The 15,233-nt window shown below is 37.9% G+C and overlaps 1 protein-coding gene across 2 annotated transcripts in view; it reads left to right on the forward strand.

Annotated features, from left to right (window-relative positions):
- Positions 1-10,494: 10,494 nt before the first annotated feature.
- Positions 10,495-15,233, forward strand: part of PHACTR4 (phosphatase and actin regulator 4) — a gene marked incomplete at both ends in the record, with an annotated part of 41,843 nt that continues 37,104 nt past the window's right edge. Inside the window, one exon of one of the 2 annotated variants that reach the window (XM_079697224.1) lies at positions 10,495-10,584. In XM_079697224.1, coding sequence (XP_079553350.1) covers positions 10,539-10,584 — 46 coding nt within the window. The remainder of the gene's footprint in view (positions 10,585-15,233) is intronic. The other variant, XM_079697223.1, reaches the window with a different exon arrangement.

A 15,233-nucleotide genomic window follows, 5' to 3' on the forward strand; every position in this document is an offset into this window, starting at 1 on the left:
GCATAGGAATTTGAACTTAATTTACCTTTTCTAAGCTTTAGCTTTCTTTTTCATCAGATCTTTTGTTAGAGATGTTCATATGTAACAGTAAATCATTTTGAGTTTAGTATTATTTTCTTTATGTTTTGATTTTTTTGATGGAAACTTTTACCATTTAATGAAATGATCAGAAACCAGAAAACAGGAATGAAGGGGAGAAGAAGCAGAGACCAGAAATCAGCTCTGAGTGATTAAAAACTCGTGGTGCTACTTTAGTCCTTTTGTTTCTCTTAGGAACTAGAAGAAAAGTAGAGCTATTTTTTTAATCAGTTTTTTATAAGTCTAAAAGCAATAGTAATTAAAAGATTATGTCACTGTAAGCATCTATGGAAGTGAATCTCAATTATATCTGTCTGTTTCTTTCCTGTTTGTCATGAAACTGTTCAGTGATTTATTATAATATGTTCAGTACCTACAGGCCTGGCATGTTTCCCAAAACAAATACTCCATAACCTGAAAGGGACACTTAACAAGCTAAACTAGTGAAAGATCTTACTTTCCCTTTGCCTCCCTCCATTTAAAAAAATATTTATTGAATGCCTTCTATGTGCTGAGAAGTATGTTACTAGCTGAGGATATAAAGACAATCTCTGTTCAAAGAATGTAGGAGAGACAAATAAGTAAGTAGATAATTTTAACAAAAGTGATTTATACCCCTCTATGTAGAGGTATATACGGGTGACCTCCGAGTACCAAAGGGGTGCATAATTCAGTCTTAAGTATAGAAAGGTAGATGTTCAAGGAGGGATTCCTAGAGGAAGTGAAACATAAACTGAATTTTGAAGGAGTGAGAGTTAGCCAGATTAAGGAATGGAGGGAGAGGACATTTTAGGCAGCTAGAAGAGCAGATGCATAGATAGGTAGACCTGGGCAAATATATCATCGTTTAAGAATTCCAAGTGGTTTGGAATAGGACTTAAGACAGCAGGCATGGGAGAGTGGTGAGAGAAAAGGTTAGACAGAAAGATAGGCATTAGTGCAGCAACATGGATGGACCTAGAGATTGTCATAGTGAAGTAAGACACACAGAGAAAGACAAATATTTGATATCGCTTATATGTGGAATCTAAAAAAATGGTACAAATGAACTTATTTACAAAACAGAAATAGAGTCACAGATGTAGAAAACAAACTTATGGTTACCAAGAGGGAAGGGGGGGAGGGATAAATTGGGAGATTGGGACTGACATATACACACTGCTGTATATAAACTAACTAATAAGAACCTACTGTATAACGCTGGGAACTCTATTCAATACTCTGTAATGGCCTGTATGGGAAAAGAATCTAAAAAAGAGTGGATATATGTATATGTATAACTGATTCACTTTGCTGTATACCTGAAACTAACGCAACATTGTAAATCAACTATACTCCAGTAAAAATTAAACAAAAAAAAAAAAAGAAAGAAAGGTAGACATTGGGCCAGGTCTCGAAGGATTTTTAATAAGCTGTGAAAAGCCCTGTCAGATTTGTGTTTTTGTAAAGGTCGTGGTGGCACCACTGTTGAGAATAGATCAGAAAGGGACAAAACTGGAGTCAGGTAAGAAGGAAATTATTACTGTCCCAAACACACATAAAAGGATGTCACATTTGAAAGCTGTGATCCACAAATAAATTCTATCAGACTGGGATTTATAAAATTGTTTAAAGATATAGAAGACTTTTTGTCCCAAGTGAATAAATCCCAGAAGAATCATTTTAGCCCTTTATCTTTTTTTCTTTTCATTCACTACAAATCAACACAACAAACTTGGTTGTCAGCAATTTGGATTTTAGGATAGGTGGTATTCTGAAGGCTCTTGGTGCCTAGGCCTGGGAACAAGATGAGAATGGGTAAAGTGTTTAATAGCTAATTGGATCCTGTTTGATTTGGGGCTTTTTCAACAAAGGAACTTATTTTTAGGCTGAAAAAACAGTAATCAGATTTGCATCTTGGATGGTTTTATTTGGTGACTACATTTTTATAGACCCAGTAGCACTAATAAAGATTAGCTTTTCAGAAAGGTTAAACTAGGATTGGGCTCATTGCTTTAACATAGACAGATGAGCAAAGGGACAGCTTGTTCATATTTTCTCTGACCTCATACATTGTTTTCCTAAAGTGTTAAGGTGTTTCACTGTTACTTTTTTTTTTTTTACAAGATTTAGAAACAAAGGTATGTATAATCCAAAACACTATTTCTCTTTGAATTTAGAAATTATATACATAACCTTTTTTTTCTCCTGTACCTCACCTCCTAGGTTCTGTGGTTGTGAAAGTTTGAGAATTTTGAGGGAAGAGAATGGTATAAAAGAGATAGATATTTCTTACATGGAAAACAAAGAATAAAGTACATTTGAATTACTGGCTGGAGCAAGTTTGATAGAAACACCATTTATATGGTCATCCTTTGTTCTTTTGTGGAATTACTGTTGACTCATAGTGTAACCAGGTGTTCATTACTCAGAATTTTTATTTAGTAGAAGAGGAAGTCTGTATTCTCCTGCACGTGTACCAGAAAAGAATGTTTAAGGAGATTTCTTGTTAGAAATTTCTGAATAACTTCTACAAATGTTATAGCTATCATCAGACATATTGTATTTCCACTGGATATGTGGCTGAGTGTTGGTAATATTTGGATTTCTTTCTCACTGTCTGAAAGTGAAACTGAGAACCGAATGAGTTAGAAAGAGTTATGAAAGAGAGAAGGAAGGAGAGACGTGGCAGTGACTAGTAGTCATCTCTGAGTCATCAGCAATGCATGCCACTTTACTGGAGAACATTTAGTGTTTCAGAACCCTGTGACGGGCAGCTCCTTGATTTCTGACTGGTTAGTTTCTACACATCATTGATACCTCCAGGTTCCTTAGTAGACAGAGGCCACTTGGGACTTAGTTTTTATGAATATCATGTGGTTTTATTAAATATTTTTTTCTTTAAGATTAAGATTTCTCAATCACTTTCATTGTAACTACATGAAAAAATACTATTTGGGATAGATAGAATATTAAATGGACGGCCAGTAAGATGGAGGTTGTTAATTTTCAATTGGTAACAAATGGATATAATTCTCAGTAGATCTTTAAATTGAAATAAAACCATCCTTCCTTGAGCTTTGAGTTGTTATTAATAGTCAAAGACTTTACTTGAGTGTTACTAGGAAAAGAAACTAATTCAACTGTTAAAGTAAGAGTATCAAAGATTGTGAGTATAAATAGCTCAATAGTTTGTGACTGAATAAAAGGAAACTTTTTTTTTTAACTGTCAGTGTTCCTTCGGAGTATACTGCCCCTAGTTGTTGGTGTTTAGTCATTGGTGCCATGGAAAATAGATACCATATGCTGATGAAATACTCTGTTTTGCATTGTTACTGGAAGACTTGTAAGTGTACTTTAAAAATACTTTGGGTTTGGCCTGTCTGATAGAACTTTGTGCAATGATAGAAATGTTCTAGATCTGCACCATGCAGTGTGGTGGCCATGTGTGAAATGTGGCTAGTACAACTGAGAAACTGAATTGAAAATTGTGTTTAATATAAATGTATTAAATATTAATATACATATAAATAATCATACGTAACTAGTGACCACAGTATTAGACAGCACATCTTTAAATATTTGAGAACTGAGCAACTCATTTGATAACCCTTACTTCACTGACCAGTCATTAAAATATACTATAGTTGTAATTAATATTTACTTTTAGTACATTAATTGAGGAATGTGTTGTTTATTTCAGGTCTTTGTTTATATGTCATCTTCCCAATGAGGCCCTTCTGCTTGCACAGTTTATAATTTAGTACCCTCTTTCTCAGCCCATCGTATTCCCTTTCCCTGAATAATTTTTTTCTATAGCACTTATCACCATCTAACATGCTAGAAAGAAGGCATAGATTTTCCCCTCTTGGTATCCAATCAGTGTTTCCAACACCTAGAACAATAACTGATACTTTAGAGGTGCTCAGGACATTTTTGTGGAATGAATAAATGAGGATTGTGGTTTCCCAATAACAATACCCCAATTCATTAAGCACTTATTTTGCATTCTATGGGAAGCATTGAGTTGGATTAGCTATATAAAGTGCACCATGGCCACTGTTCTCTTCCGTAATAAAACATTTCTTGGAACCATTTTTTGAGACAGAGCACTGAATTGGTTGTCATCAGTTTGGCTCTGCTGTAGAATTTCAGAACCTGAAGGGAACTTGGCAATAATTTGATTCAGGTGCCTGATGTCACATAGTGGATTAAAGTTTGATAAATGTCATTTATATCCTCTTCTCATTTCCCTTTTTCCCTCATCCACACAACCTGTGAATCTTTTTGCTCAATTTTTTTTCCACTTCTTCTCATCTCCATTCAGCTAATTCTTTTTTCTTAATTAGGATTTTTTAAAATTAATTTATTTATTTACTTTTGTTTGCGTTGGGTCTTCGTTGCGGTGCGTGGGCTTCTCATTGCCATGGCTTCTCTTGTTGCAGAGCACAGGCTTTAGGTGTGCAGGCTTCAGTAGTTGTGGTGTGCGGGCTCAGTAGTTGTTGCTCACGGGCTCTAAAGCACAGGCTCAGTAGTTGTGGTGCACTGGCTTAGTTGCTTCGTGGCATGTGGGATATTCCTGGACCAGGGCTCGAACCCGTGTCCCCTGCGTTGGCAGGCGGATTCTTAACCACTGAGCCACCAGGGAAGTCCCCATTCAGCTAATTCTCATTTTCATCTAGGCCTACCATTTCCACTGACTCTACTGTACTCTGAGGAACTACCTAATCCCTTAACCCAACCAGAGAGAAATGTTTCATCTTTCTTAACTGAAACTTTCCTGCTTACTATAATTTTTATAACTAACTCCTCAGATCTAGAAACATCTCCTGACCACTAGGGCATCCTTAAGAATTTGTTGTCTTCAAAACAAAAACTTTAAGAGAAAGCAAAAAGAATTTCTGTAGCTCCAGTTTCCTAGCCTGAGGTCTCTTATTCCGTGGATCTGAAAGCAGTCCTGCTGGCATAATTTCAGTTTCTTTCTCCCATAAACACAGTCCAACATACTGTAGGTTTGTAAACATATACATTACTTCATGCCTGCCATATGTATAGCCACTGTGATGTAAAGGCATAGCAGAACCTCCCCATTTTTTCCTAAGGAATGGTGATACTTAAATGTAAGCATTGGGTGGGGGGAGTCATTTATATGAAGAATCTAAGTGAGGTGAGAAGGATCCAAACATATTAATCACTTTCAGTCATCAGACTATAATTTAGAGATTTCTCTTATTTGATCCTCACAAAAACTCTGAGTAATTATCTCTATCTCATATAAGTTAAGTAATTGTTCAGAGTCACCTAATCAGCAAATGGAAAAGCTGAAATTTTACATAGTTATGTATATGTAACTCCAAAGCCTCGAAAGCTTTCCTCCGTTGGTAAGCCATGCTTCCGTCTGGAAGTGGGGGTAGGCAGGGGACAAGAGTTACAGTATTTGATGTAGAATAGGCGGCGCGTGTGTTCATTTTTTGCCTCCAATGAGCCAGCCACAGAAAGAAACCAGTGTCATTGGGAGTAAGAGGGATGAGTATCTGGTGGTACCAGTGGCTCCCCCTTAACTTTAATCTCTGTCTTTCAGCCTGTTCTTCCGGCTAGTTCACATGGAGTAGAAGTGCTTTCTGCTGAGGATCTTGAGCCTAGCAGTCGTGATTATATGAGGGTTTATGTAAACATTCACCTGACACATTTGTCTTCTTTGAAAGTTATTACGGCTTGCAAAGCAGTAAATTATCAAAAACCATCATAAGCATGCCATTTTTTCACACAGAATTGAGAGTTTCACAGTAGTTCTCAAGATTGTTTGGAATGATAAACTAGTCTATGGTCTTGACATTTCTACCAGCCTTCATCTGTGGCGCTTTTCACCTTAACTGTCTTTTGCTACCAGATCTGTGAGCAAAGCTTAAAGTTGAGGAATGCTGTTTCTTCCCTTGTCCTCAAGGTTAATAAATACTTTTTGCATGTCCACCGTGCACTGAGTCGTGCCAGGCACTGAGGGCTTAAGTGTAAACACATGATGGTTCCTGCCCAGCAGAGAAGTCGGAAGATCATTGCAGTTTAGGGTGATACATCCGGCACCATCAGTCATGAGCAGCTCTTTACCTCTCCAGTCTTATCTCTTGCTGCCCTTACCTTTTTCTCACCTCTGTTATTCCTTCTATGACTGACTCTCTCAGATTTTAGAAGTCACTTAATTCAAGATATTTTCTCTCATCTCTCAGGAGAAAGCTAGATGCCCCCAGCCCCATCAATATGTGTTTGTGTAGCACCTAGGTACTTATCATGCTCTATTGTTGATCCTACTTATTTGAACTGTAATCACCTTAAGGACAAAAACTATTCTTTTTAGTTCCAGCGCATTGCTGGGCACATAATCAGTGATCAGGAAATCTTTGTCTGAATTCTGCTTGAGTGACTAAGAAAACGCTCTTAATAGTGGAAGCAACATTTGAGCCAATTCTTAAAGGATGGGTAGGAGTTCCCTAGATGGATCTGGGAAAGAAATTCCAGGCCAAGGGAGTGGTTTGTACAAATAGATGAGACAATGAAGAGTTTACAAGTGACTAGCAAGGCTTTCTAATTTCCACATGGAATATGAGACAGAGTTTATTAATTGTAGGAGGTTATCTCCTATTCAGAGCCAGCCAGACTAGATTAGAGTTAGATGGTGGAATAAAGAATAGAAAGCTGCTCCCACCCTCAATTATATATAAAGAAGTTGAAAATTAGTCTTTTACTTGAATATGTATCTGTGTGACCTGTTAATAATTTCTGTTGGTCAGCCTTTCCAAGAGGAAAGTGACTTTCTTCCCAACCTCTCACTAGAGCTCACCTCCTTGAGACATCTCAAACTTAAAGTGATATGCTGAATTAAGCTGAGGGAGATGTAATTGAAATAGCGAAGAGTTTACTCTCCTAGGTAAGCCAATTTATACTGGTACCTCAGCATAAAAGTACATTTAAATGGAAGCATTATACTTTTGTGATTGATCTTGTAAACTGTTTATTGACAATATAAAGCGTGTTCTCACGTTAGTGTCTGATGTGCTGGCCAACAAAAAGTTTTGGAATTGTAAGTGTCACTAAAGGTTTTGAATGTTTAGCAGTGTTTGTTTAGAAACAGTTCTTCAATAAAATGAGACTGCTTGGGGGCTTCAATTGCTATATAAATCTAAGCTGTAACTTAGATTCCTTTGCATATTAAACTTTATAAGGCCTTTTTTCTCTTTCTCTAAATAAAATAGGAAGAGATTCACAGATTTTAATCTGTTACTTGCCCCATTCCTTGAGGCAATAAGCTGTGGAAGAAAAGTACTCTAAAAAGAGAGTTTCTTATTAGGTGACACTTCAGAGAGGGTTGTCTACTTCTTATAAAGTTGAAGTGAGAGTTACCTTTGCATACCTTTGAGAGTTACATGGAAAACTAGAATGAACACAAGGCCTTATTGTTAAATTTTAAAGCCATCAGTGGGCCAATACTTTCCCCTCTCCCTGCTTGTCTGCTTTTGTCGGCACAAAGTAAATATTGATTGTTAAAATGAAACTGAAACATGCTGGTTAGGGAACATGTGTTGATTTGGTCCATAGGTGATAGAATTAGAATCTCTGAGAGATTTGTCATTGTTGTAGAGTGTGGACTTCCCTGGGAAATGAATATATCTTTAGGAAATAAGTATTTCCTTGGCCATTTATAAAGAGCCAAAGTGAGTCCTGGAGTTAGAATCAGGAGTCTTGGGTTTTAGTCCTGTCTCTGAGCAAAGCATTTAACCTCTTGAACCCTCAGTTTCCTTCTTCTGTAAAGAATAGGAGATTGAGCCAAATGATCACTAAGAATCCTTTTTCTAATCTTTGAGTTTATTGCTGCTTTCAAATACCCAAGATCAGCAGTGAGCCAAGTCAAGTTGGACATTTAAATTTGGCAGGTGGTAAACAGCAGCCATACGAGGATCTTTAAATCTATCTGTTCTACTCTTGTATAATTCTGTCAACATGAACTAGATTCTATAATACTGTTTCTGGGCTCTGTGTGTGTGTGTGTATGTGTATGTGTGTTTAATGTGCCTGGTTTGAACTAATTCATGATAATGCACACACCTGGGCTGTTCCATCTGCTTAATATTTCTGTGCACCAACCTGATTGTGTTCCAACTTCCTCCTTGGCCTGCTTCTTCCAGCTTGCTCTCTGGATTCATGGTACAGAAATGTCATCCTCTTCCGTTTCTGACTAACCTCCTTGTAATGACTGGGTTTTCTGCCATGTACCATTGTCTGGCTGCCCCTGACCTGCCCTCTCCTTTTTTGACTTGTTGTTTTTTTTTTTTTTACTATAACAGCTGTGATAGGTATTGCTTGCATTTATTGAGAACTTTCCATGTGCCAGGCACATTACGAAGTGCTTTATTTCTGTTCATGTCATTTAATGCCTTGTACTGGTAAGTATTGTTATGCCCACTTTACAAATGAGGAAACTGAGGCTCAGGGAGGTGAAATAACTTGCCTAGTGTTAACACCTAGTAATAGATCTGGAATTAAAATTTTAGTCTGCCTCCAAAGCTCATCTTCTTAAACAATATGCTGTATTGTCTGCATGATGGTGATAACTACAATATGCTGAGCACCTACTAGGTGCTGGCCAATGCATTTGCCACCTTTTGCTTCCCCATTTTACAGTAGTGGGTGGTGCTCTTGCACATGATCTGCTTTTAGGCTAATAAATGTACGGGCCAGCTTAGAAGGAATTTGACATTCTTAGATTGGCGCATTCTTTTTTGTTTTTTGCGGTACGCGGGCCTCTCACTGTTGTGGCCTCTCCCGTTGCGGAGCACAGGCTCTGGACGCGCAGGCTTAGCGGCCATGGCTCACGGGCCCAGCCGCTCCACGGCATGTGGGATCTTCCCGGACCGGGGCACGAACCCGTGTCCCCTGCATCGGCAGGCAGACTCTCAACCACTGCGCCACCAGGGAAGACCTGGCGCATTCTTCTAATATAAAATTTCGCTGTTTTTTTCCTTTTATCCTTTCCTAATTTAATGGTCAATATCATAATTTTTTTTACTACTACCAGTACTAACAACTGAGTTTTGCCCAAGTGTACACTTTTTTTTTCTTACTGATGCCTTAGCATTGTCGTTTTCTTATTCCTTACCTTTGCTACTTTTTTAATCAAAAGCAGATAATAGAGATAAGGTAATGGGGAAAGAGGAGCAGGTGCTAAGGAAAGGCAAAGGAAAAATCCAGATACTAGAAATCTTTCTGAAATCTCAGTTTGGAGAACAAAGTTTTAAACTAAAAGCTCAGTTTTAGGGGTAGCTGTCATTTGTTAATGGAATATTAGGGCTTTGACAAACACAGGATTTGACCTCAGTAGCCTTATTCTCATCTGATAATAGGGTAAATAATATATTCTTCACAATGCCTGTTTATTTGTGGTGATAATTAAAGGACATAGAAAGTATAAAACTCCTTAATATAGTGCTCAAAATTGTTAGTTCCCCCTTTACCTTCAGATGTTAAATTCATCAAGCTGTATCCTTAATATTTATGTATATGGCTGTATATAAACTAGTTATATCTGAATAAAATCAGCATGCAGGCTGGCCCTTCCATTGCTGCATGTGGTTAGCTGATGCTGCCTATGTATTATATGCAGCACGTAGGGCTACTCCCTATAGTTTTGTATTCCTCAAGATCATTATTGAACTTTAGCAGAAAGAGAAATATTGCATAATACCTTAAAAATATTTATTTCAAGTTTACTATTTTAGTAAGCAAAATTTTCAGAAATATTTCTTTTTATTTTTAGAAAAGGTATATTTAATTCTAAAATATTGTTCCTAATGTTATTAATTCCCAATACACAGATCTCATTCTGCCCTGAGCATGCCACTCACAGGTACGAAATACAGTTTTAGAGCAAGCAGTGAAATGTCAGAATGGTCTGATTTTGAGGTAAGCCTGTATCTAAAATGTACCTTTGAATGGACTTCTGCTCCCATCAGCTTGCTTACGCATAACCCGGATGTTTTTTGTGTGATTAAATTTACAAATTCTTTGGTAGACTCTTGAGCAGCCTCCCTTTCTTCGTGACTGTGAGTCTGGAAAGTTGTAACCCAGCTCAGTGTCAGAAAAAGTAGGTGTGGACTTCGAGGGCTGTGCCGATCAGCAGCTAGAATGTGGTTGGCAGTCTCCTCCCCGTCCTGCACTTGAGCTCTTCACAGTGTGCACTCTGGAATGACAGGCATTCCTATGTGAAGAGAGCCAGCGTGAAGACATATTTGTGAGAAACACCAGTGCCTTGTCCGGGATACAGGAAAACAGAAACTCCTGCGGATTAACTGACTTCCTGCCATTTCCTGATGTCTGGCGGTGACACTGAGAGAGGAGTGCATGTCCCCTCCTTATGTGGATTTATCGTTTAAGAAAAGTTTGCTTTGGTCGGGGACAATTTGTTGTTGTGAGACACATCAGACAACATAATCATGGGGCAAGCTGACATCTCCAGACCGGTAAATCCAGATGGAGTTGGTGAGTAATAGAAGGCAAAGAAACAAAATCTTGACAGAGGCAAGGCAGATCTGTAGGTGAAGTTGACTATTTTATAGGAATTTGAATGTGAGGATTTTGATGTTTTTAACTTTGGGATGTTTATCACTTTGTGAAGAATAAATGAAAAATAAGTTAGTTTTTCATTCAGTTATATTAACTTACCACTCATAGTTGCGTTTTACTGGATCCTTTTGGACTTTTTAAAGACAATATTGCTAGTAAACCATCTGTTAATTTCTTGCCCTTGCAGAACATAAGTGCTACAGGAACTCATGTTTAGAAATCAATGGTGTTTTACTGCTCTTTTGCAGAACTTGGGCAGCTGATATATACATGTGGTGTAGAATTAGAATTGTTGACTTCTATAAACAGGACCTGTTTTGGTTTGTTTTGTTTTGTTGGCTGCAGCATGCGGGATCTTAGTTCCCCGACCAGTTCCACCAGGCCCCCTGTAGTGAAGCACAGAGTCCTAACCATTGGACCACCAGGGAATTCCCGACAGGACCATTTTTGAGATTTGACTTAATTTTTTAGACTCAGTTATACATTTTCCAAATAAGTGTCAGGCTTTTTCCATTGTGCTGGTGTTTCCGTTTCTCATAAGGCAATACTTGGTATAAACACTTCTGAAGGCAGTGCTTTGCGTTTGAAGTGTTATTGTCTCAGAGATAGCTGGAAACCAGGCTGATAAGTGTAGCCAGAGTTTCAAAGCATATAAGTGAAATGGAAGTCCACTGTCACTAAAAGACTCATTTTCCCAACCTTGTGGGGTTTTGTATAAAATGAAGATGGAAAGGTGGGAAAGATAGATTTAAGTGGATATTCATTAAAGACTTCCTAAATATAAACAAAGTGGGGGAAAGCCTGTGAATCATTTCTTGACATTATACTTTTTTTTTTTAAGATTTATACCTTCTTATACCTTCTCTTTGATTTAGGAAGCAGCAGAAAACATGTTCAGTCCCAGGGTGCTTTTTTTTCCCCCAGAAATGAAAAATGTTAGTGACTTTAAAGAAAACCATAAAGTGTGGGAACACAGGTAACACGCCCAAATGTGTCTCATGATTTAATGTAATTTCATTTCTAAAGGTATGTTTTCCCCTGAGAACTTGCCAGGTGAAATTCCTACAAAGTACTTTTCATATTTTATTGAAACTGAGGCACATGGATCGCAAAGTGAGTCATTCAGCCACAGATTTTTAGGACTGAAATCAGAACTTGACTTACTTTACTTTGATCACCAGGGCTGGGTCCATATCAATTCAGTAGCTCAGTTGTTTTGTTTTGTTTTTATTCCCTTAATGAAATCGTTCACATTGGGTTGGCCGAAAAATTCGTACGATGTTAACGGAAAAACCCGAATGAACTTTTTGGCCAACCCAATGGCTAGAAAAGGGTATAGAGGAAAATATAAAGGACCCTCTGGGGCCTCTACTCAGCTTAAGAGATGAAATTAAAAACAGAGTTATATCCCACCCCACCCCTCTCTCTATGCCTACATTCCCTTATGATGGCATTTTGCTTGTTTGCTCCCAGAGGTAACCACTCTCCTGAATTTGGTAAATTCCCTTTTGGGCCACTAAATTCTCCTGTGGTTTCTACTACAAAGGTGGTTCTCTGTTAACAAGTCAGGATGTAAATCATGCTAGGCATTTATCTATGAGATGGAAATGAAAGGTCTTCAAAAAGCAAGAAATGGGTAAGCAGGTACAACGTACTAATGAGTGGTGATATTTATGAAGAATGCCCATTTAACATCTATATACTAGACAAAAATTTTCATCTCAACAGATAAAGGTTCAAATTTTTTCTGCCTATTAAAAAAAAGTAGGGCTCGGGCTTCCCTGGTGGCGCAGTGGTTGAGAGTCCGCCTGCCGATGCAGGGGACACGGGTTTGTGCCCCCATCCGGGAAGATCCCACATGCCGCGGAGCGGCTGGGCCCGTGAGCCATGGCCGCTGAGCCTACGCGTCCGGAGCCTGTGCTCTGCAGCGGGAGAGGCCACAACAGTGAGAGGCCTGTGTACCGCAAGAAAAAAAAAAAAAAAAAAAAAGTAGGGCTCATCATTCATCAATTTTTCCTTCTACCAATAACCCTAATAAAAGTCCTATGAACTGGGGAGTTCCCTGGTGGCCTAGTGGTTAGGATTCTGGGCTTCCACTGCCACGTCACAGGTTCAGTCCCTGGTCTGGGAACTGAGATCCCGCAAGCTGTGCAGCGCGGCCAAAAAAAAGATTTACTGAGATAAAACTTTCAAATAATACTTTGTATTCTCAATCAACATAAAAAAGCTGTTTCTGTGTTCACTAGAATCCTTTACTATGTATCATATTAAAACAAACAGCTAAAAAAAAAAACAGCTGATTTAGCACGTCCTTAAATTAGGCACAAGACCAAAGATATTTATTTGTTTGTTTAGCTGAGCCGGGCCTTAGTTGCGGCACACGGGATCTTTAGTTGCAGCATGCGAACCCTTAGTTGCGGCATGCATGTGGGATCTAGTTCCCTGACCAGGGATCGAACCCAGCCCCCTGCATTGGGAGCATGGAGTCTTGGCCACTGGACCACCAGGGAAGTACCAAGAATTTTAGTGAACTCTACCCAACCATTTAGGCTGGCACTTTCCTTTTCTCTCTAACTTTCCATTCCCTCTCTCTAGCTCTTTTTTTTTCCCCCATCATATACCTTTCACACAATAATTAGCCTCTTTTTTCCTCACTTCTCCTTTGTATAAGAATATATTGCTTTAAAAGATGTCATATTGTAATATAGGAGTTCCCAATCCCCAGGCCGCATACCAGTATCCCCATCACTCATATTACTGCCTGAACCATCCCCCACACACCCCCCATCCATGAAAAAATTGTCTTCCACGAAACTGGTCCCTGGTGGCAAAAAGGTTGGGGACCACTGTTGTAATATTTCTTCTTTCCTTCATTCCTTTTGCATCAGTATTCAACTCATTTTACTCTGAAATTTGTTGTTATGTGTTCTCCCACATGAGAATAGGAGTGGTTTTGGGAAAGGTGCTTTAGAAATAATTTTGTTATTTGGAGGCAAAGTTAGTAAGGAGATTGCTGGATGAATAAATTTTAATATAGCTACAGAACAATATTAACATAGAAATAAATAATAGATGGATTAATTAAAAATAAACTTCTTCATGAGACTTGAAAGAAGAACACTTGGCATTATTTAGTCACCAGAATTATCAGAGACATTTCTCATACCTATCTAGATCTAAAAATAAATGCTTCTGAGAAAGAAGGAACAGGTATACTTTCTTCATGTAATCCAGGAATCAAGAGAAAGTGTTAGGGGTCTGTCATGTACTCCTTAAAGGATTTTCTGTTGAATACCAATCAAAAATTATTATTCCCTCTTTCTGCTTCAGTAGATTTTCTGAATGGCCTATTGTCACAACAGTGTATTCCCTCTTTCTACTTGCAGGTTAATTTTGATAGGTTTAAAGTTTTTTTCCATGAGAGAATATATTTTCTGGCACCTCACCTTAAAACCTTTCTCTCAACTTAGAACCTTTATCAAAAAAGTATACATATCAAATTACCAGAGTAAAGCAGCATCACTTCTTGATGCAGTTACGGTCAAAGATCTATTTTCCCAGAGTTGGAACCTCAGACCTAATTGTACCTGCAGGTACAGAGAGAGACCTTCTCCCTGGCTATCTTCTTGAGTGCTTTGCCCAGTTCTATTTCCCAAAGGTCAGAACTATGCAGTATTTCCAAGGGAAGTTATGGGCCTGCTCTAGACAAAGCCTGCTTTGTTCATTAGTGGCAGGTTTTGCTTTCTGTAATTTTGTTGCAGTTTTCTAAAACAGTTTTTTAAATTCAATAATAATCCTCTTTCAGAAGGCAAAAATGAGTATAAGTACAATAGTGTAAGTACCATAAATTAGTGTTCTCCATTTACAGAGTTCTAACGCTGTTAAAATGATTGTATAAAAGCAAGATCTGTTTCAAGCTAGATGGGCATAAAAGATAATTAAACAGAACCATTAGATTATAAAAGTAATTGGCCACAATATATTTAAGTCAAACCATTATGCTGTATACCTTAAACTTAAAAAAAAAAAAGATAATTGGTACCTCTTGATAATGGAGTATGTATCTCATTGCACAAAGCTATGTATTTTTAAGTTTCGGACAATAACTGATTATTAAAAGTTTTGGGGGTAAAATGAGAGAATTTTATACACTTTAAATCTACACATTTTTTAAGACCTGACAAGGTATAAGAAATAGGTGTGGAACTAAGACAGTCCCAGTAATTTTGTTGCTTATTACTAAGCCTAGTGAAGGGGAGTGGGTAGTGAAGGCTATCTTGTCAACTGCAATTGCCTGTGCCTTACCTTGCCTTCCAACATGAATGACTAATTGGTTGTAAATCAGATTCTCAAATGAACTAGGTTTACCGTTTAACCTTGTTTTATCCCTTATCTCTAGCAAGTAACGTAGGTATAACATGTATCTGTAGCAAATAGTTTATCTGAAGATGAAAAGTGCTAAGTAATTTTTTAATAATACTATACATTTATTTTAAAATCACCTCAGAAATTCATCTGGAACAACTAAACTTGAACTAAAAACCATTGAATTAAATGTTGACCAG

The sequence above is a fragment of the Hyperoodon ampullatus genome, assembly GCF_949752795.1.
Source record: "Hyperoodon ampullatus genome assembly, chromosome: 2".
Classification (NCBI taxonomy): domain Eukaryota; kingdom Metazoa; phylum Chordata; class Mammalia; order Artiodactyla; family Ziphiidae; genus Hyperoodon; species Hyperoodon ampullatus.